The sequence below is a fragment of the Condylura cristata genome, unplaced genomic scaffold (genome assembly GCF_000260355.1).
Source record: "Condylura cristata isolate star-nosed mole 26May11 unplaced genomic scaffold, ConCri1.0 scaffold00021, whole genome shotgun sequence".
Taxonomy (NCBI): Eukaryota; Metazoa; Chordata; class Mammalia; order Eulipotyphla; family Talpidae; genus Condylura; species Condylura cristata.
The window spans coordinates 9,231,500-9,255,145 of NW_004567122.1; the positions used below are offsets into that span (position 1 = coordinate 9,231,500).

General features: G+C 39.1%; 1 protein-coding gene across 3 annotated transcripts in view; it reads left to right on the top strand.

Moving 5' to 3' along the window:
• Nucleotides 1–6,514: 6,514 nt before the first annotated feature.
• Nucleotides 6,515–23,646, top strand: part of SYNPO2 (synaptopodin 2) — a 139,365-nt gene continuing 122,233 nt past the window's right edge. For all 3 annotated transcript variants that reach the window (XM_004686633.2, XM_012727705.1, XM_012727706.1), the window contains exon 1: nucleotides 6,515–6,619. In XM_004686633.2, coding sequence (XP_004686690.1) covers nucleotides 6,515–6,619 — 105 coding nt within the window. The remainder of the gene's footprint in view (nucleotides 6,620–23,646) is intronic.

Sequence of the window (23,646 nt, forward strand, 5' to 3'; positions counted from 1 at the left end):
ATTTTATACATTTTTGTATATTAAAGAGAAAACTAACCAGCATTTTAGCTGTCTGCATACTATGCCTCCCTGTTAGGAAGTTATGTCCCCTTACACTTACGTGTTGAAGCCCCCCTCTTCTCCCAGCCCCAGCATCTCAGAATATGACTATACTTGGAGATACGTCTGTGAAAGGTCAGTTAAGTCTTAATCCTATTTACTGGTGTTCTTATAAGAAAAGATTCAGAAACAGCCAGGTACAGAGGAAAGAGAGCGTAAAGACAGGGGGAAGGCAAGCAGCTACCAAGAGAGGTCTCAGAAAGTCCTTTGACCCTGTCTCTGACTTCTAGCCTCCAGAAGGTAAGAAAATTAATTTCGGTTCTTTAAGCCAGTCATTCTTAGGACTTTGTCGTGAAGCCCTGGCAGATGGATATGTTCCCTTTTGCTGCAAGGATGGGTAAGGCAGCAGCCTGGGCCCAGTGTAAAAGCAGAAGTTGCTAGTGGGCATCTCCTTGGTGCTGCTCACGTCCATGAAGTCGTAACAGTGATGGTTTCTTCCTAAATCACATTCCTCCCCAAGGCAAGAGAGGACAAGTGGTTGAGCAGGAAAATGCCTTTCAAGGGCCTGCTGGTGTCTTCTTTCACACTGCTCCTCTGGAATGCTGCAGGGTGCTGACACCACCTGCTCATTTCACACACAGGCATTCCAGGAAAGCTCACGTCCTTGGGCCAGCAGACGCTAGCTAGTGATGCTCCAGTAGCCAGGGAGTGTATAGCTGTTAGTATAGTTCACAAGTGTTTATCTGGCCTGTTGATGTATCTGTATCGATGTAGGACATATTCATATGCTGTATGTATGTTTATGGAGGATAAAATTCTGTTATCTGTCATTAATCCAACTAGCATGTTTCCTCCAGAGAGCAATCATTTGAAAAGATCTTGTTATCTTTGTTTTAGATATTCATTCTTCCCCTGCATGTAATCTTACGTCTGTCCACTGTCCCTGCTTTCAGGGATTAGGAGGGAGGGGGGCGGATAAAACATCAGCAAGATCTATTGTTTCAAAGCTCCAACCTTTAACACAGAGTTTAGAGGTTATTATTGTTTTGTGATCACTCCATAGAACAAGTGTAAAACTATGAAAGAAAGGGTTTTCTTTGTTTAAAAATAGACTTTGATTTAAATCACATCTTTAATACATCATTGACATTAGCAAAACATAAATGATATAAACAGTAGACATCATGAGTCATAACATAGTCACTTCATTCCTTGAGATTACATACAAATGCCAGCCAGTCTTTTAGAAAAATCAAGTGCACCATTTTTTTCCTTTTACACATATTTAACTCCTTCATTGCCCTAAAATGTGTGAGCGCACATATACACCACACCATGATTTTTTTTTATACTGTAGTAGTACTTCTAAACAAAATATATTTAGGTTTATAAGATTTGAACCTTATATAAATGGAAACATTATTTTATTACTATGGATTTATTATATAATACTGCATTAACAGATTATGTTGACAAATGGAGGTATTGTTCACTCTTTTCTACTACCATAATTTTTGTTGTGTTTTGCTATGTCATAATATTCTTGTTCATTTTTTTAAACAATAGTTCATTCTTACATCATTTTGTACCATTTTCTATCTCAGTTGTAATCCCCGTGGGCTTCCCATCACCAAATCACTAGTGTGCCATCACCATAGTCCAGTGCACTTCCCCCCACTGATTTTGATACCATTCCCCACTCCACCTCCGTAAAATGTCTCTGGTATATAGCTGTTTATTATTATTATTATTATTTTCTCTCCTAGTCCTTTATACTCCTGCTATGAGTGAAACCATCTGGTGTTTTTCTTTTTCTTTCTGACTTATTTCACTAAGTATGATCCTTCCAGCTCCATCCATGTTGCTGCAAAAGGCATGTGTTTATCTTTTCTGATTGCTTTTTTGATTTATATCCATTGTGTATATGTACCACAACTTTTTAATCCAGTCATCCACTTTTGGGTATTTGGGTTGATCCCATGTCTTTCCTACTGTAAGTAAAGTAGCAATAAATAACACCATGATTTTTTTAAAGTTAACCTTTTAAAAATAATATTTATTTATGCATATAAGAACTGGGGTGCAGGCCAGACGTGTGGGGGTGGGGGGAGAGGATGCACCAGACAGAGTGGGGAACAGAACGGACAGAGTTAATGAAATACACTGCTGAGGGGAGTGGTGAGCGAGACAGGAGAGGTCTGCTGTGCCATGTGGGTCACCCTTTGGCCAGGGATGGAATTTGTGCCGCAGTGGCTTACCAGCTTCATAGTGCTATGCTTTAACCTTTTGCACCACTAGGGAGGCCCCTAGAGTTTGCTTTTGTAAAATGAAACTTTATGTGTCCTACAGGGACTTCAGTTGGTGTGATTTCATTTGGTGATTCATTAAAATTTAACTCATATAAATATTTTACTAATTGTAATATGTTGTAAGTTGCCTTATATGACCTTTTAATAAGCATCAAAATTTGATGATCCAAATGTAAACGAAGACTTAGTTTTGGTAGCTATTGAAGTTATTGTGTGTTATTCTACTTTTGGTTATTCTAAATTTCACTTAATTTGATAATATCTATTCCTTTTGCAGTGATACTTCCTTTTCCTCTCAAAAATGTTACTGTCATTCATAATGAAGAATAACTTCTAGGTTTCTGACTAATTAGGAGAAATCTTAAAATCAGTTCAAAATGGAAAGTAATATTTTTAGTAAAAGTAGAAAAATTAAAAAAGAGAAACAAGCCATACATAGGTGGATAATGTGAAATTATTTTAGAATTATTAATTCTTAATGGAATATTTTTGTTTCACTCTGCCATCTCAGTTCACGTTTAGCCTAGACTTCTCACTGTATAGTCAAAATTTAGAAAGTATAGGAATTATTTGCTGAATGAGGTATCAACTGAATGAATGGTAATATAAAACACAATAGTTGATGCATGGTTAAATCATTTAAGTGACATAGAAATAGAATTAGGCTAAGATTATTATTTTTTTAGACATTATTATTTTTTGTCCTTAAGAAAGTCGATTAGTCCCTCCCTGGTGGCGCAGCGGGTTAAAGCACAGCTCTGAGAATCTAAAGCCACTTCCGCATGAGTTCGATTCCCACCTGCCCCGGAGGTGACCACATGGCGTGGCAGACCTCTCCTGACCCGCCCGCTGCTCCCCTCAGCAGTGTACTTTGTCGATCAGCCTGTTCTGTTCCCCACTCTGTCTCTGGTGAAGCCTCTCACCGCCCCTGAGCCTCTGGCCTGTACCCCAGTTCTGTATACACAAATAAATAAAAATAAATCTTAAAAAAAAAAAAAGAAAGAAAGTTGATTAGTCAGATTGCCTTAGATCAAGCAAACTCATCCATGATTCTGGGGTGGGAAAATGAATTTCACTTAACTTAGTAGCTATTACCCAGTAGAGGACAGGCAAAATGTTAGGGAGGCAATCATTACCTATTCCACATGACCCATAAGTCGTATAATTCAGTAGTTTTGCTCTAGGATAGCCTTTCCCAAGTCATATGAAGTGGAGAAAAAAAAAATAATACCCCTTTGGCTTTCTTTCCTATGCCTTTATTCTAGGAAATCTTAACCTATTCTCTCATTCTGCTCATATTCACTAGTCAGCAGTTTTATGTGTAAGGAGCTGTATTAGACTTGGGATACAATCCTGAATAAATCAGAGATGGTCTCAGTGTTAATAAGATTCAGACATTTTAAGAGACTTTTAGAGTGAGAGGGAAAGTGCAGAGTGATTGTAGCACATGGAATAGCACCTCACCTGGATGCTGGAGGCTTGGAGGAGGGTTAGGAAATGCTTCCTGGGGAAAGTAACATCTAATCCAAAGCTGAGAGGATGAGCAGAAATTAGGTGGGCGAAGACAGCTTGGAAGAGTGCCTGAGCAGATGGAACAACAAAGCAAGTCAGGGAATCTAAAAGTAGCTCTGTGTGTCTGAATCATAAAATTCAAGGTGAGAGAAGAGGTGGGAGAAGTGAGGAGCATCAGGAAGAACGTGTCATCTATGTAAAGGAGTTTTGACTATTCTGAGAGCACTTGAAGACTTTAAACAGAGAGAAAACATAATAGATAATGCATTTCTGAAATTTCTGTAAAGTGAAAAATGAATTAAAAGTGGACTAGGGTCTGGTCAGGAGACTGCTATAGTCCAGACCAGACAAGGAGGTAATCATAGCCACAGGAGTACAGTAAGGAGCAGATTTGGTAACTGTTTAGAAGTTGGGCCCCAGCCCAGTGTTAAAAGAATAGATAGATGCATGAGATGGACAAAAAGGATGGACATCGGGCAGCAACAACAACAGACTTTTTAAATTCAGGCAGGCAAAAGTTCAGATCTTGACTTAGGATCCAAGATCATTAATTAGTAGTAAAAGGGAGTCACAGATAACTACCTAGAATAGTTGCTTTGGGGATAAATAAAATTCTCTGTGTCAAATCCCTGATGCAGAATAACAAGTTTAATAAATTACACATTTCAATAGATTAGGACAATTTTTGAGTCTCTATTTTGCTTTCTGGAGGAACTGGTTGAATGAAGAGAATAGCAGCTGGGAATCCACTGGCTATAAGTTACAAAACTTTGGGACAACAGTTAAGCAGATACAGGGTGCACTTGTACAGTAAGAGGCCCATAGCTGAGTGGCCATTGGCATTAATGTAGTCAGGACTGAGCCTGTGCAGTTATCTTTAGCTTTACTTCATGGTGGCAGCATAGCTGCTGAAGTCCCAGCCTACAGCCTCACACTCGCAGTGTGTCAGTGTTGAAGGGTAGCAAGCATTAGAGAAAGGCACCGGGTTATCGATTGTCTTGAAATGGGGTGCACAGGCAGAGAAGCAGAATTTGGCGAGGGATAATGAAGTCATGTTTGAAAATACTTAGTTTTACGTTTTTGTGATATAGTCATATAGGAATAAGTTTTTAACAGACAGGCAGTTGGATACCTTGGCCTAAACTTAACGAGAGATACCTGAGATTGAAGGGGAAGGTTAACTCCTGTGGGGTGTATGTGAGGACCCACAGAAAGTGTGTACATGGAGAAGACAGTCAGGACATAGCCCTGGCACAGAGCACCAGCACTGAGTGACTGAGTAGACCTCTAGCCGCCTGAGGAGTGGACACACAGTGTGTGTGCTGGAAGACAAAAGGGAGCGAACAATTTCAGGAGGACCTTGTCCATCACATCAACAGCTGCGTAAAAGCTAAGAGGCAATGAGCAACCTTGAGAGACTAGAGAGGGTAGGGGGCAGAAGGGACATGAGAAGAGCAAAGAGGAGATGCAAGCAGTTCCTTCCCTGCTTTTTGTTTGCAGAGCCCACGCTGAAAACATTAAAATATTTGGGGCTACATAAAATTCAAGTTTGATATTGGACTGAAATGGTTGAGACCACAAAATATTCTTATTGTAATTGATATTCTATGCAGAATATCAATTGGTTGATATTAGAATCCAGAAATGGTTGAGACACAAAATATTCTTATTGTAATTGATATTCTATGCAGAATATCAATTGGTTGATATTAGAATCCAGAAATGGTTGAGACACAAAATATTCTTATTGTAATTGATATTCTATGACTACTGGATTAAGGTTTAGGGAGTTTCCTTCCAGCTGGGAAGGAAAAACATGAAATGCTTATTTAAACTTAAAATGCTCCAAATCACGTAGATGTGTATGAAGTTGTAAGAATGTGGTTTCTGGGGAAAACTCGCTCTTTCCTTTCTCCCCACTCCCTCATGCACACTCCCAAGAAAGTGCTTTTCAGAGTAGAAGGTTTAAAAAAAAAATGTTTTGCTTTCTTTTATGTCCACTTCTTATGGGATTAGCTCTCTGAAGGCTACAGATAGTGAAAGTTTAGAAAAGTAGTAACTTAGCCTACTCAAACTCCCTTTTGTCTATTTCAAACATCAGAATAATAACTCTCAAAACATTTATTAGAGAGACTCCTCACCTCTGGTAGTTAAATTCTCAGCGCTGTCTGGATGTCGTATGTTACTCGTGGCCTGGAGATTAAAACCTTCACGAGTCCTCTGCTATTTATAGAATTATTAAATGGAAGTTTTTCAGTTACGCTTTAAGTGCCGGGGGTTAATCAGTCAGTGCTGCAGTACTTCTCCATCCTCCTCCCCTCCATCTTGCCCCGTTTGGGGACATTCTCCCAAGTGTGAGACTGTTCTTCGGCGAAGGTGGGCTGAGCAAGGAGCGTGACGCAAGAGTAGGCTGTGTCCTTGCTGTGAGCGAGCCAGCGCCTCAGCTCCAGGCAAAAAGTTCCCATTAGCAGCGCAAATTCGTGGCGGCCGCGGCTGCAGGCTGGCTCTGCGCGTCCTGCTCGGCACGCCCAGGTCCTGCCTCCTTCCTGGGCAGGCGTCAGACGCTGAGCGGCTGAGCGCACATCTCCAAACATACCCCAGTTAAGCTTCATCTGTATTCTCAAGCTCTTCTTGCTAATCAGCTAAACGGGAAAATGGGCACGGGGGATTTTATCTGCATTTCCATGACCGGAGGGGCGCCCTGGGGTTTCAGACTGCAAGGTGGCAAGGAGCAGAAACAGCCCTTACAAGTCGCTAAGGTAGGCCCGCCAAAGTCTGTTACCTCGTCACTGTGCTGGGAAGGGACCAGACAGACAACCTGTTGGTTTTTCAAGGTCTGATTCGGAAATCTATATTTTACTTTGCTTTTGGCGCTGATGATGTGTTTCTAGGATGTGGGTTTGTTTTTAATGTAAAGAAAGTCAGGACTTGAGGATGCTTCTTCTAAGTCACATTCGAATATATAGTGGAGTTAAACTTCCCTGGTGTCTCTTTTCTTGGCTTCGGTGGAAAAGTGCTCACTTCAGCATACCCAATGGACTTGGCGATTTCCAGGGCTCTTACAAAGAATTGGTAGTGATCTTTATCATGCATCGTTTAGTAAAAAAGGTCAGTTTGGGGGCAATGATTTTTAAAGTATGATGATGTCAAAATGTATTTGAAAGAATTAAAGGACTTGACAAATAAGTGCAAAACTCTAGTCCAAGTACTTTGTTCTAGCACAGGAACTCTTCTGGTTAAAAACTGGACACAAGTTTCAAAGATAATCAAAATACACTATAAATGACTTAGGGGAAACATTGAAATAAATGTTTGCTGCTTTCAGATTGTTTGTTTCTTAGCTTGCTCTGCAGCCAGTTGGCTGAAAGGAATCTGATAGTATCCATTTGGGATTTAGCTAAAGTTTTAAACTACATAACAATAAGCAGACTTTCACTGGATTTTCATACTCAATTGTGGCATTGTATTAAATAATATATTTGCTTCACTTTCCTATTTTATATTAAAATGGAGCTATATCTTTGCAAAATATGACCACCTGGTTTTGTAATTTTTCTTTACCTTTGGTTTTAATTTCTTTTTTAAATCTTCACTCTAAAGAAAGGAGATTCTTGGAGATGTTCTGCTCTCATACATCCTCTGGAAAATCCTTTCATAATGTGATGGTGGAACCCTGCCACCTAGTGAAAATTTCAAGTATCAAAAATGAAGCAGATAAGTTGAAAAGCAGAATTTGGAGAAAGGGAAAGTTTCTCAGAGATCTGCAGATGAACAGGCTACTTTTAATGAGGAAAGATCCCAACGATGTAGGGATCTAAGTAGCTGGTGTTTGGCTTCAGTAGAGCAGGATGATTAAAAGAAGCAGATCCCTGGTTTCACTGTGTTGCTTCAGGACTCCGGGGCAGGCACAGTCAGGCCAGCATGGTTAGCATGGGCAGAGAGTCCTTGAAGCAAATTCATTCTGGATCTAGAATAGCAGTTGGCTGGCTCCAGTTACTGAGATTTGGGTCCTATTTCCAGTGCTGATCTAATTTGCAGGCAGGCCCGAGACCACTCCCTCAGCCTTCCTCACTCGTGTGCGTGTATGCATGTGCATAGAGGGAGAGAGACAAAGATTCTGAGTGGGATAGAGAAGAGAAAAGTGAGGAAGAAGTCAGGGCCTCTGTCATTAGTGGGATTCTGTGTTACTGGAGAGTTCTACTGTCCTAACTCTATACGATTTCAGACTTACTTGCCTACCGGTTACACAGAGTCAGTAGAGCTCTTGTTCTAGTGGCCCTTTTGTAGTTAGAGCTTGAGACCAGAGTGGGTAGTGTGTTTCTCCTGACCCCTTGAGGTGCTTATTTCTAAGTGGAACCACCACAGCCATTCTTTGAAGAATTGAAGCTAATTGCTAGTGATGTGTGCTTCTAGGCATTTTTTTTTTTTTTTTGCTAATGGTGTCTCATTGCCAGGATTCAGAGATGTTGTTAGGCTGTGTGAGGTTCAAAAATTCAGTCCTGCTCTCCCCTTTCCAAGTCATCGTCCCTGAAACACATCTGTGGTGATACATCTGTGGTTTCAAAAAAGTTATTATTAAAGCATCTGGATGTTTGTTTAATTTTCCGATTTGTTATACAAAAATTAAAGCTATTCTTAATTTAAAATTATTATTGTGAAAGGTTTTGAATATTTCCTTGATTCTTCCGTGTATGAGAAAGAGAGGCAGAGTCAGAAAGGAAAACCACAGCTTACAGACTAGTTTTTTACTATGTGTTAAAAGCGACTAGAGGGTCTTCTAAAGAAGATATAATTTCTAAATAACTGCTTTCTTTTGCTAGCCTATATTTTCCCCTTAATTTGAACATATTATATTTAATTTCTTTTGCTAGCATTATGTGTTCCAGAAAACCCAGAGTACTTGTCACTTTCTATGTTATCAAGGCCATGACCTATCAGGGCTTTTTTTATTATTGTTGAAAAAAATAAGTCAACTACAGTACATTACCTCACTGGGTTAAGGTAAAGTGACTTTTGCTTGGATCTAGATTTTTTTCCTCTTCCAAGGTATAACTTACGAGGGCCAAGTTGCCTCCAAATAGGAGGATGTAGGGAATGAGATAGAAATGCTGAGTGTGGAGTGGCTGCTACAGAGAATACCTCAGGAATTAATGAAAGAATATTTCCCAAGAAAATAAAATTTCAGACAATGCTTGAATGAGAGTCCTTAAAATGAAAATGCTACAAAGCAATTATGTAGGTAACAATATTTTTGGACTATAAAATAGCTAATGATTTGATTTTCCAATTAAACTGTTGAGAATTAAAATCTAAAAAGTTTAAATAGCAAGAATGATCAGAAAACAAATGCTTTGTAATTTCCAATAAAAAGCCTTTTAGTGACCCCTTTAAGAGGTGTTAAAGTGTTTTTAGTATTTACCTGGCTGACTGCACTGCCAGCAAACCCCTGCTTTTAAAGACCATTAGTAGAAATATTAGTAATTGAGAAACTTCACTGACATTGAAGTTCAAGGCCATGACATTCTGCTTTGCTTTTAGAAAAAAAAACTGAATTTGAAAAGGCCCGGTTAATCAGTAGCACTAGCCTGGCTAAATATATGTAAGTTTTAATTTATTTTCTAAGTACATGTAAAGGGACGCAAACATATCTAATACAAGCTCAGGTTAATGCTCTACAAAATATGTTTTCAAGAGGTTACACATACACAAAATTATCCAGACATAGTTAAAATATAAACCCCATTGTGTGGGCAGATGTTCTTATAAAAAGTATGTTAGCACTTTCACTTCACAAAACTCTCCTTTCTAAAGCATGTACTTACATGGCTATGTCTTTGGACTTGCTCTTGGCAAATCACTTTGGAAAACCTTCTTCATCTGAAGAAGTGGGGAGAAATTTCTGTTTTGCAAACAAATCTGTTGAACAATTCAGAAAGTAACTGGCATTTTGAAAATAATGAACAAAGAATCATTCAGACTATTTATCCTTTGTGCTTAGAATTGAAAACTTTCTTCAGAATATCTAGACCACTGTGGTACTTACTCTTCCATTGACTGTTAATTGAACATTTCAGATAACTGTTGTATTAAAATTGAGATGACAAATTATAATCAGCCACTTCATGAGGCAGGAGTAGACTTAATGACTCATCTATTGCTATTTTACTATCTTTAAATTTTTGAATTAAATTGCATTATTTAGGCCAAATAATGTAATTCTTATCTGCAGTGTCTTCTGTGAACTTCCTGAAATGTTTCAAATCAATTAATTCCAGAAACATTGTTATTTCTAAAGGGGAAAAAGAAAGATTTTAATTGTGTGAGTTTGTACATTTGACATAAATGTTCCTTATTAAATATAGAAACTAGTAGCATCTATTTTACAAAATATGACTGATCCATTCAATTTCTATAGGTTCTTAACACTTTCAAGAAATTCTAAAAACAAGTAGGTATGCTTATAAAAATCAGCTAGCTAAATCTATGAAGCTGACGTTACATGAAATGTGTATTTTGGAATTGGATGTTTCAGGACAGATCACTATTTATTAAAAGACCATGAAATACAGTAATGACTATTCATGAATTTTGCTACTATCTGAACACAGTTCATATGTAGCTTGCATATCTCAAGCCCTTGTCCTGTGTCAGGAAATGTTCCAAGTGTTGTACAAGGATTATCCTTTCAGAGTATACCTCCCCCAACCTTCGAAGTAATATAAAATGTATCCTTATCTCACAGACTAGGAAACTGGAGCATGGAAAGACTTGCCAAAGGTTAAGCTATAGAAAATGGTGGGATTTGATTGCGGATCTGAATTCTTCTAAATTGGTAGAAGTAGTTGCCCAAGATAGATGCCAAGAAAAAGGCAGGTTAAGCTTATCCTTACTAGGGAGTTTATAAAAAAATTAATATAGTCTTCATCTAACTCTCATTTAATTGCTCAGGCAATCCACTGGGATGGAACTTTGTATACACTGCAGTGGTAATTTTGATATGGGGTAAAGATTCAGAAAGTGGTAGACTACATGAGGCTCCACAGGGTGTACTGAAGGCTGGCGTGGCAAGGCCTTCCATACTTCCCCCACAACCCTTGCCCAAAGAACATAAGAGCAGGATCACAAAGAAGTCAGGAACTACCCAAGTCCTTGATGTGACCCCATGTAATTTGTGTTGGGATGGTTTTCTTTTCTGATGTTAAGGTTGGTGGACTGGGGGAAAGAGGAGATGCTGGGAAATTCATGATTGATTATTACAAAGATTGGGGTGCCTATAAGAGGGGGCATTACATCTTGGTAGGATGTCCTCTTTGTGAATGCAGTTTCTGGTTGATCTAGTGCTTATTTGTGCAGTGAAGTGGGGGGGGGAGGGTAGGGAGAAGGTAGATGGGAAGAGTAAAACTGGAGAAAGATGTAGAGGAATGGGAGATTGGGGGAGAAGGGAGTGAGGGTGAGGGAGAGAGTGATTGTATAGAAACTTGCCTGTTTTCTATGGGTGGATGACTATCACAGAAAGTACTGAATTTGAGCTCTTGCTGAATCAGAAGATCAGATTCAGCTAGAGGCATGCAGGAGCAAGGTGGGATCTTAAGGGTCTGCAGTGGTCTTAGAATGAATATTGAGTTGGACAGAAGTTCTATTTTGTGTGTGAAGGAACTGTGCAGTGGCAAAGCCTCACAGAGTTCGCCCAGCACAGGAACCCCCACCAACACAATGATGGCCTGTCAACGTTACCAAGAGGAGTCAGTGGTCAGCAGAGAAAAAAACGCCCCTGCACTCACTGTAACCAGTCATATAACTTCCTTTCTCTCCCATCTTCCTTCCTTCCTTTCTTCCTTCCTGCCTTCAACTTGAGAGGAGTTGGAGGGAGATGGGAAAAGAATAGACCACATGGTCTTCCCCTTGCCAAGCCATGGAGCCACAATGCTTGGGAAGACAGCTGAGAGTCAGATATTGTACGGAAGCCATAACTGAACTAGACTTTTTAATAATCAGAAGTCACCAGAAATGCATGGTTTCTGGCCAAAGTATTAAGGGAAGAATTTGACTGTATTGTTACTGAAAGCAGTTACTAGAAGAAATAAAACAGTTTATGTTTATGACTGAAATGAGTTGACACTTCTCAAAACACATCAGTTATATTACCATTGTATATATTGATATATAGTCATATTAGCAGTCTCATGGACCTGATGTGTGTCTGCCCTGAAAATACATCACCAGTTCACATGATTTGCAGTGATGATCATGTTGAAGCTATTATCTCTAATAGAATGAATGAAATTTTGTCTTTGGGTTTAGTAAGAAAAGTGAGTTTCTCCTCCCCCCTCCTTTTTTTTTTTGGTTGAATGTGAATCATTGCTTTTATAACCTTGGGTGTTTTTGTTATCAAGCAGATTCATACTTCCAGTTACTAGTCTGAGGGGTGTCTCTTTCTTTAAAGTTACTGTCAGGGTCTATAACTAATGTCAAGAGAGAAATAAGAAGTATCATGGGGTGTTAAGCTAAGGTTTTTTTGTTTTTTTTTTTTTTAGATTTATTTATTTAGGTATACAGAACTGGGGCACAGGCCAGAGGTGCAGGGGCAGAGAGAAGATTCACCAAAGACAGAGTAGGGAGAAGAACAGGCCAATTGACAAAGTATACTGCTGAGGGGAGCAGCGGGTGGGTCAGAAGAGGTCTGCCACGCCATGTGGTCACCTTTGGGGCCAGGGATTGAACTCGTGCTGTAGTGGCTTTAGCTTCTTAGTGCTGCGCTTTAACCCACTGCGCCACCAGGGAGAGCCCCTAGGATTGTTGTTTTTAAAGAGAGTCGTCTTGGGAATTCCAGAAATCATTATGTAGTATCACTGCTCTGATATCTTTGTTTATATTATACCTACCTGAATAATATTTGCATATTTTTCATGGCAATGGTTTTAGAAGATAGATTCAGACCTAACACAATTTAACTTCCTCTGTTAGTAAGTGTTCAACAATACAAGCTAATGTATGCATTTAGGTAGAAATATTTCATATGTGTCTATTTAACAATATCTAACTATAATCTCTGTTATCATTTGACAGCAGTTGGAATAACAAACTCTTATTATTTTTAGTTTATAGGGAAAAGTTATCCTGAAAAAAAAAGATTATTTGCAAAAATGATGTAAATGTAACTATCCAGTGTCAAATCCAATTCTTGGACTCTGAGTCAGCCAGGCAAAGAAAGCAGGCTGTCATTTAGAAATGATGAAAACTGTAGAGATTCCAGCATAGAGTTTGCATGGAGTGGCATCTCACCAAATCTAAGATTCAATCTTTGGACACATTTATAATAATTTCTTCTTTTAATGGCACTGAGAAAGAGGATAACAGGAAATACATCTCCAAGCTCTAAAACATGTCCACATCTAAGGAGATGAGAATGAAAGGGAACCAGCTGATTTGAAAAATAAACTGGAAAGTATATGGATTCCAGAGTGTTTAATTACATCTATCCTAAAAGATTTGTGATGAAACCAAATGGCATGAGATCTTTGTAAAAGGAAAAGCTGAGTTCCTACATCAGTTTCATTCAGCAATCCTCAGGAGTAAACAACTTCATGAAATTAAAAGCCTCGCTTGAGAAACAAAATTGCATTGGCTCTTGGGAGGATATTTCTGCTTTGACCACTTCAGTGAGAACATGTTTACAGTATTCAGTTATCTCAGGCACTTGATTTTTCCCAATTATCTACCATAGTTTTCTTATTATTAAAATGTAGAGCTGGCCAGATTTTCAACAAACCGTGTCTACAGTGTCTTTGTAAAGTTTTCGGTGTGTGGCGGAGTGTGATACAGTTTGGTGTTACTGGTCTGGTTAGTTTTCTTACCACATAAATCTGGTGTGTTTCAGATAAATGTCTTAAAAATGTGGTGGGTTTAACATTTGAACATTGTAAATGAGAGAGAAACCTTGAATGTGTAAGAAGCAGTTACTTTCCTGTCCATCATTCTGTGGTTTTTATAGTTCTGCTCGCCCAAGACTGTCTTTTCACATTTTTGGGAAGCATGTGGGTGTGCTGGTAAACAATGAAGAAGATGTGCTTTCCTGAACAGAACTGTGATTTTATGTTACACATGAGCCCACCTAGGCAACATTCTTCCCTTTCCCCCTCTTCCTTCTTTCCCTTTATCAAAATTTATGGATGTTTCCCCCTAGAAAACCTGGAATACAAGTGAGTATCACTGGTGAGTATTAATTATGGGCCCTCCCCGGAGGCTCAAGGGGTTCGAGTGTAGCACTGTAAAGCAGGAGCTCTGTCCCCAGCCAGGGAGGTGACCCACGTGGGGCAGCAGACCCAATCAAAATATATATAAGTTTTTGAAGCAAAAAGTTTCTAACAGAAAGACCACATTTGAGGACTTTTCTCTTGTTATTGAAGGCTTATTAAAAGGATATAAAGTCAACGTGTTAATAAGCTACCCAAGTCCTGACTTTGTTTCCTCCTAACTCTTAATTAATCTATGCCCCTGTGCCTACTTCTGCTTCAACTAAGATCCCCACTATTGATCTCTTAGACAGTCATATCAGCCTTTTAACTTTGTCTTTGCTTCAGGCTTCACATTCTTCAGATTCATGCTATAGAGAGCTTGCCGGAGAGAGTTTTCAAAATCACCTACTAGGTCACTGCTTAAAGTACTTCAACATCTCCCTCTCACAGTCTTCGAAACAACCATTACGTTGACAAAGGTCTGATTATGTGATAATTTAAGCCCTTGGCGAGCTATTTCATTCATAATGGCCTTACTATCCTTTTATAAACAGATGAGGAAACTGAGATGTGGAGAATTTAGATATATAATTTAAGGTCGTGAGTGGCAGGTCCAGGACAGGGGCCAGTTTGATGCCAGAGGACATAATCTGAACTGTTCCCAGCCGGTAGAGTCGTCACTAGCTCCACTGTGGCACCTATGACCCTCTGACCTGGCGCCTCCTATTCCGTCATGTCCCGTGGCCTTTCATTGCCCCATGTATGCATTTAGCTCTTCTTTTATTCCCCCTCCAATTCTATTAGTCAATCATTTACATAATTATGTAATTTTGGGAATTCAGTTTCACACTTCCTCATGTGCACATGCCTCACGCACCGGCCATCAAAGCTCCAGTGCCTTGAACCTCTCCTCCCCGTCCTTCTTCCCTGCTCCCCCTTCCATGTGGTAACCAGTATATTTTGCAGAATCTAAGCACTGTCTTTTGCCAGTTTGTTTTCTTTGCTTATTTATATTCCACAAATGAATGAAACCATCTGGTAACTATCTTTCACTTCCTGACCATTCACTTAGCAGAGTTAGCTTTAGAACCACCCATTTTGTCCCAAAAGGTATTATTTAATCTTCAATAATACCTGAGTAGTATTCTATATATTGTACAGTTTTTTCCTCCAGTCATCTGTTGTAAGGCATTTGGGTTGGTTCCATGACATGGCTATAGTAAAAAATGCATTTAGTCATTTGAAAATGCTACAGTTGCCTGGAAACAGTGCTTTCCTTGCGGGTGACGCTGTCTGCGTGTTGTCAGAGCCAGCCACCCCACCCTCCTGCACCTGCCTTAGTTCGTTTGGAGAAGTTGTGCTCACTCTGAAAGACTCTGCTCAGCTTTTCTTCCCTGGGATGTCAGGGAAGACATCCCACATGGAGGTCAGGGCCTGTTCTGTGTCTCCTTTGTCACACGCAGCTCTCCCCTCACGCCACTGCGTGCCTTCCTGTCTGTGGCTGCAGTGTTCACTTCTGTGCCCGTTTCCCCCATGAGACTTGTGGTAGCCAGAATGTTTTGATTGTGCCTCCTTTGGTAAAGCAATTTTGTACCCATCTGATTTGCACACACACACAAATGTTTACATAATGCAGTGCAAGTGTTTTATGGGTAGTATGTATCAAAAGAGAAAGTTGAAAAGAATAAGAATAAGCAATAATCTTAAAACAATTTTTTTTCTTTTATTGACAACACAAAAGTCCTCTTGCTCTCACTGACCAGAGGGTAGAACAATTGTCACTTAATGATTTTAAAAATCTTGGTGCGATGCCAGGTGACTCAACAATTCAGAGATCTGGGATGTTTACTGTATTTGTTTTTGAATCTAAGCATGTCTAAAATAAATAGATCCACATTGAAGACATGAGTCACTAACTGAATACCTTTTTTCATTTTCGTCAACCAATAATGCAAGGTTTTGGTTTTTTTTTTTTTTTTCAATTTGACAGGTAGATTTTCATTTTGTCTAATATCCACCCTTTGTTCTCACAGAGTAACTGGAACAGATTGCATTGTTATGTCTTAATATTCAAGTCTCACTGATACTTTTTATTAAGGAGATATGAACAGTGGTCAGAAACTTTTTATTTAATTGTACAGATAGGACATTTTAAAGAATCACACATTTAAACAGATGTCAAAAACTAATAAATGATAGGGGCATTTTAAACAAAATTTCAAAATGTTCTCTTACATTCATTTCTTTCTTTCTAAAAATTTGCTTTCAAAGCAATTAATGGTTAGGAGTCCACAGTGTTTGTGACTCTAACATATGTGCTAAACCAACTAAGAGCTGTATGTTATCACAGAAAAAGTCAACAGATTTGGTGCATTGATTTATCCTTTAAGTTAACCTATGAAACAGCTTTAGCTTCCATAGCTTAAGGATTTAAAAGAGATGCCATTGAAACTCTGTGGTAAAAGCCTCTGTATGATAAGAGAGCTTTTCCTTGTCCCTCCTTTTGTCACTGCATCATGTTTTGAAGATCCAAATATATATATATATATATATATATATATATATATATATATATTTTAAAGATTTATTTATGTGTGCATACAAAACTGGGGTGCAGGCCAGAAGTTCAGGGGCGGTGAGAGGCTTCACCAGAGACAGTGGGGAACAGAACAGGCAGATCGACGAAGCACACTGCTGAGGGGAGCAGCGGGCGGGTCAGGAGAGGTCTGCCACGCCATGTGGTCACCTCCGGGGCAGGCGGGAATCGAACTCATGCGGAAGCGGCTTTTAGATTCTCAGTGCGGTGCTTTAACCCCCTGCGCCACCAGGGAGGGCCCCAAATATACTTTTAACACGAGTCTCTTTGTAATTAAGCAGCCATTGGCATCCTGCGTCCTGCAGCACTTTTACACTCCGGCATTCTGCAGGCCTGCAAGTGACGCACCAGATGGGCTTCATGCAATGCACTTTTATGACTGGCTTAGGATGTGTTCAGGTTAATTTCTTTTAAAGCAGCTACTTCAGCAATGGTTTTATTTATAGTTTTTCTATAAAACACAGTTTTTTTAATTAAAGTATTTGTCCTTTTTAGAATTTATCTACAGTACCTTTTCTCCAGTTAAGTAGACTCCCCCAAAGAAATTGTTCTTCAGCTATTTCAGTACTGAAATAGAGTCTGGCAAATACTGTAGCCTGAGACATACCAGAAACATATGTTTTTTAAATCTAAATATACAGCAAACATGTAGTATGTCTAATATAATTTCTGCCAATTTCCTTGTTCTTTTTTTACCCCATCTTTAACAACATTTGCTGATACCACATACATCTTGGTGTGTTTCCTTATTATGCTACATTAGAACTTTTTTTATTTCATGGATGTAGATTTTTCGAAACATTGTCATTCGGTTTACATTCTGTAAAGTCTTTTGATTGAGTATTGCCTGATTCACACTTTGTTGAATCTAGAGGTCTTTCATGTTGGATGCCTTCTTACTAAATATCTCCTTAACCCCAACCACTTTACACCAACACTGCTATTTCTTAGAACACCAAGGCACAATTCCTTTCTACTGACTTATATGATATCAATCCATATTCCAAGTAGTTGTTTTTGATAGTTTTTAATTTTTTAGCCACTTCACTTAGAATTAGCTTGTAATATTTTATCAATAGTTTTTAATCTCACAGTATGCCTAATGAATATAAAGTACGAGTTTTGCCATATTCTTGTCCTATCATAATTCAAATGTCTTGTATTTAAGCCTTTCCCCCATAGCTTCCTTTCAAGAATATTTGAAAATTTGTTATTTTTATGAGGGTTGAACCAGATCTTAACATGGAAATCCACTAATCAAGAACCACAAAACATATTACATTGCAATGTGCTATAAGAAAAAGGAGCAGGCTCTTTCCTCTCTACTGTGTTTGGGAACAGTCAGCTCAAGGCTGTTATAAAATACGTAACTGACTGGCTCACAGACCTGACTGGCCCAGGGTATCTGTGTCAGTCCATATACTAAAGTAGATTGAACATTAGCTAGCGCTCATTTCTTTCACATTTTTTTAAAAAAAGATTTGTTTATTTATGCATACAGAACTGGGATACAGGCCAGAAGTGTATGTGTGTGTGAGGATTCACCAGAGACAGAGTGGGGAGCAGAATAGGCAGATGTACTGACATACACTGCTGAAGGGAGCAGCGGGTCGGTCAGGAGAGGTTTGCTGTGCCATGTGGCTCACCTCCCTGGCTGGGGATCAAACTTATGCTGGAATCAAACTCCTGCTGCAGTGACTACGGTAGCTTCATAGTGCTACACTTTAACCTGTTGTGCCACCAGGAAGGGCCCTCTCACATTTTTAAAAATTAAATTAAACATTCATAGGCATTCCAGTTGGCTTAGAAGATATGGGGGGAAGCCTTCCCAGCACAGGGCCCCTCATGTACAAGAGCTGGGTCAAAGTGTGATTGGGCCCATCCAGGGAACCATAAAGACGCCAGTGTAGCTGGCACACACGTCCATGAGAACTGCTGAAAGAAACACAGTCTTGCAGTGCGATAACAGCGAAAAACTCTTGGGAACCTTGACCATGTGGTTATTTTCCCATCATTAAACCACGAACATACTTATCCTACAAGATCTTTGGACTGTTATCTCTATATTTCCTCTACATCCATTTCAGCTTTTCATAATGTAGCAGCCTACTTACCTGTCTCTGGAGTACTTGATTTAAATGAATAATTAACCACCAGTCCTATGTAGGTATTGGTTAGTTTATGTTAAAATAATCGTTTCCTCTGAACTTTATTTCCCCAGTGAGAAAAGAATTTAAGAAGCATCAAGGAGAATTAGATACATAGATGCTATTGGTTTTGACCTTGATGTCAGACCCAGAGAAAAGTTTTATTCTGTTTCCTATATGTCTTAATTTCAGTTCTCCTTCAAAAAAGAGACTGCCAATAAGTATTGTTTAAAAGCCAAACTATTGAAAGAACAAAGGCATTTTAGTGCTAGCTACCACTTTCTGTGCAGTTTTAAGTACATTTTTCTGAGCTTCAGTTTTGTCATTTATAAAGCAGGGCTTTATGTAATGAAATTACTATTTTTGTAAATGAAAATATTCACCACTTCTATAGTTGAAGAATTTGAGACCAGAAGGACCAGTTAATGTATCTTGCAATACTTTAGAGGATTGTGTATCAGTTTTATTACCTGGGACAAAACAGTCATCCAGCAAAGGGCCCGTCGTTGTTACTATTATACTACTAGTAGTGTTTTAGGACAATAGAACTATCCCCCATCCAAGTTTTATTTTCTTCATAAATTAGAAACAGCTGTCATTCATTTTTTTGTTCTCTAGATAAGCAGATACATGTTAAGAGCATAAAAGTGAAATAGAATGATTTATGATGCTTCTGTTGTGTCCTAGTGCAAATTTTCATTGTGAGAAAGTACTTCATTTCACAATATGTTTGTGAAGAAATTATCAATTACTAATCAAGATTCATTTTACAATTCAATCAGTTAAAGCAGTGGATCCTAATGTTATGGATTTTACAGGAACAAATAAAATTAAGCACTAATCTGCCTTAAAAATAGCAAAATTAAAAAAAAAACCTCATGCTATAAAGAATTATATACCATTATCAGAGGTGTACTTAGAGGAAGCAGACTCATTCTATTAACGTTGTCTCTGTGCCTCAGTTCTCTCATTTGTAAAAAGGGGAGAGGGGTAGTGCCTGTCTCCAGGATTATCTTCAGGGTTAGAAATTATACCTATAATTTTTTTTTTAAGATTTATTTATTCATACAGAACTAGGGTACAGGCCAGAGATGCAGAGGGTGAGAGGATTCACCAGGGACAGAGTGGGGAGCAGAACAGGCAGATCGACGAAGTACACTGCTGAGAGGAGCTGTGGGCGGGTCAGGAGAGGTCTGCCGCGCCATGTGGGTCACCTCCAGGGCAGGCGGGGATCCAGCTCATGCTGTGGTGGCTTTAGCTTCTTAGTGCTGTGCTTTAACCTTCTGCGCCACCAGGGAGGGCCCTAAATTATTTTTTAAAGATGTTATTTATGCATGCAGAACTGGGGTACAGGCCAGAGGTGTAGGGGTGGTGAGGGATTCACCAGAGACAGAGGGGGGAGCAGAACAGGCCGGCTGACGAAGTACACTGCTGAGGGGAACTGTGGGCGGGTCAGGAGAGGTCTGCCGCCATGTGGGTCAGCACCCAGGAGGGGATCGAACTCACGCTGAAGCGGCCACGGCTTGGATTGGCTTAGCTTAGCAGTGCAGCACTCCAGTCTGCTGCACCACCAGGGAAGGCCTACACTATAAATTATTTAACACTTGAGCAATATTCAGGATTTTTAAAAAATGCCACAATCGTGTTTGTGGCTATTCTAACTTTACTTAACTTTTGTGAGACTAGAGGGCAGCGTGCTGTCGTCCATGCAATGCTCCTGAGATCAGATCTCAGTGTCTTCATGGAAGGACGGCTGCAGTCCTGGGGTCTGTCCCTGTGAGATGGCATTTAATGGTTTCAGAATGTTGCCTTACACTCACCAACTAACCCATCGCCCTTTAATTGGAAGCAGCATATGGAAGTCATCACAAAGAGAAGGAATCATTTCAAGTGCTTTGAAAATATAAAAGAAAATAAATGGTCTCTGGTAAGTAAATATAGGACACTGATCTCTAAATAGTCAGCAAAACTGTGCCAGGGCCTTTGGCAATAGCTAATGAGCATTTCATTCCCTCCCCCACTTCCACCCCCATGCGAGTCTTCTAAATTAGAAGTTATTACTATATAAGGCTACTCTTTCTGAGTTAATGATAATGCATTACACTCTTGGTGATTTTAACTTTTCAAACAATGGTGAATGATTTTCATCAGTCAAGATTAAAGTAAAATGCAAAGCAAAACCCATGAAAAGTTTAGGCCTTGGGAGAGAGAACTACCCTAAAAGTCACCTTTATTTTTATTCCTTTCATGACAAACGTAACATTTTCCACTGCATGGGTCTCAGCATGACTGATACTAGATTGAACTGTGTAAATATTATATTACACTTATTGGTTGCTGCAGGGAGTCAAAAGGCACTGATCCATTGTCAGGCCTCCAGTCCTTTGGCTTCCTGCCTTCCAGATGGGAAAATGTTGATCAGAACAATTTCATCCTGAGGCAGAGCTGCATCAGGAGAGGAAGCTAATCACCGTGTGCTTCCTCCATGCCAAGATGACCCGGTAGCTTTCCATACAGTGAGTTGCCATGGGTTCCTTCAGCTGCAGGCACAGGCTGAGAGGAGACACAAATTCGATTAAGGGTCCCTTTATGCTTTCACTCTATGCTGTGCTTGATTACCTTCAAGCACTCCGTCCTCCGCTTCTCTTTCTTACTTGACTGAGAAAGAAAATTCCCTTTTCGCTGTCTTTGCTGCTCCCATTCATTCGTTCTTTATCTAGTTCTTTTTATGCTTCTCTTTCCCCTCAAAGCTTTCTAGGCAGAGCAAGAACTCAAAGCTGATATTGCTTTATCTGCAGAAGAAAGATGAGTAAAACTGTGTTTGGTGTGTGTATGCTTCTTTGTGTTTGTGGTGGTGGGGTGGTGCTGGTGAAAAGAGAGAGAGAGAACAAACAGAAAGTTCTTTTATAACTCTTTCTTAATGGATTTTCCTGGAAAAGATAACAACATATTAGATCTTTCGATTCAGGGATAAGATGAACCAGTGTTATTTAGACTTTCCAGACATGTGTTTCAACAGCCCCAGACTTCTCACAAAGAATCTCCTTTATTTTAGGCCCTTTATTTCTTTTACTGTTTCTTTTCTGACTAGCTTGTTTCTTCCTGTGAGGCTGCTCTTATTTACTCCTGAACTGTGATACATTTATTTTTCGCTCAGGTCTGTGACTTGGCCCATTTTGCCTGAAATGGGATGTTCCACTATTTCTCCCAAACACACAGTAGGTATGCAACAAGGACAAGTATTTATCTTAACAGATTGATTAATAATGATTCTCATTTTTAATTTAGTAAGTGATAGTTTTATTTATAAGCATTCAAAGGCAAGGAAGCGATAGTCATGAATTTATATGGAAATACTTTTGAGTTTTCTCAGACCCCAAATATAACCTACCAATTAGCACATACAACTTAAAATAACATTCACATATAATAAAAGCAGGGAGGCGCTGACACACAGCCTGTAGACAGCAGTTTGGGGCAGGGGCTGGGTGAGGCCACTCTGGGCTTTGTGCTGGCCTGCATAGCTGTGGCAACACCAGTGCTGTTGCTGTTTTCATTTGCTGCCTCATCTTGTTGAAGTGAAAAAGCCCTTTTGGTTTTCTTTCACTTAGTGAAAACAGGTTTTGAGGTAGCTCTTACATACAAATGAAGTAGGATGATGTGAACTTTCGAAAAAGGGAAGGATACCTGTGCCACCTACTCAGGCCACAGTACCCTGAAGTCATGGTCACAAAAGGTAGCTTCAGTCCCTGGTACACCTTCCTGTTTTGTACCTGAAAAACAAATCCTACTGTCTTGGTATAGCTAATGTTATGCTATAGGCACTTTTTCTCATTGATGTTCTAGAAAGTTTCTGTTTTTCTACAGTAATGTCCCCTTGCTTTTTGTAGGCAAGTTCACAGCTCCTGGCATCTAAAACAGTGCTTTTAAAAATGGGTCACATATAAACATATGTATGTACTTATGTCACACATATAAAACTGAGTGTTTAAGTGAGGCCTGTATGCTATGAAAGTGGATGAATTAATGAGTGAATGTACATCTTTTATTCTTTAATGTGAGCATGGCAACTCCTGGAAAGCCTATTTTTGCTGATGTTCTTTCTTTAAAATTAGCAATTAATTTAAAGGATAATTCAAATAATGATATATATGCGTTACATGTATGTGACCATATTTTTATCTGATGTTATGTGAAACAAGACATAGTCCAAGAGGTTAGTGAACCTTTTTGCAGTGCAAAGCCCAGAGACTGTACTGGAAATGAAGCGATCTGAATCTGGGCCTGTCTCTAATTTGACTTTACTCTGTGACCTTAACTACTTCACTAAAGTCTCAGACTCTCAATTTCTCTATTTATAAAAATGGAAGACTTAGAATACATTATTTTAAGGTTCCTTTTAGCTACAGTCTATTTTAAATCAAGAAATAATAGGTGAAAGAAAATGCCCATGAATGGTCATATTTTTCTGTTAACATAAAACATAAAACAGTTTTTTCCTAAAGAGGATATTCTGTATGCAGCATTTTGTAGGAATTCATTTTGAACTTCTCAGGTTCATAATTTATAAGACGTATTGTTTAAGTACAAAATAAAAATCTCACAAATGGTTTAAGTTAGTGTGCTCTTTCACTAGATTTTCCTTTTCTAATGCTTAAATTTGCACTATAATGTTTTACTACCAAACCAAACATTTATACTTTTGGGGGTTAATGCTGAATTATTTTCCTTCCTTGTTAACTTTCTATATAATAAGGTAGTTCTTAGAATATATGCAAACATAATCAGTATGATTTTTCTTAATTCCT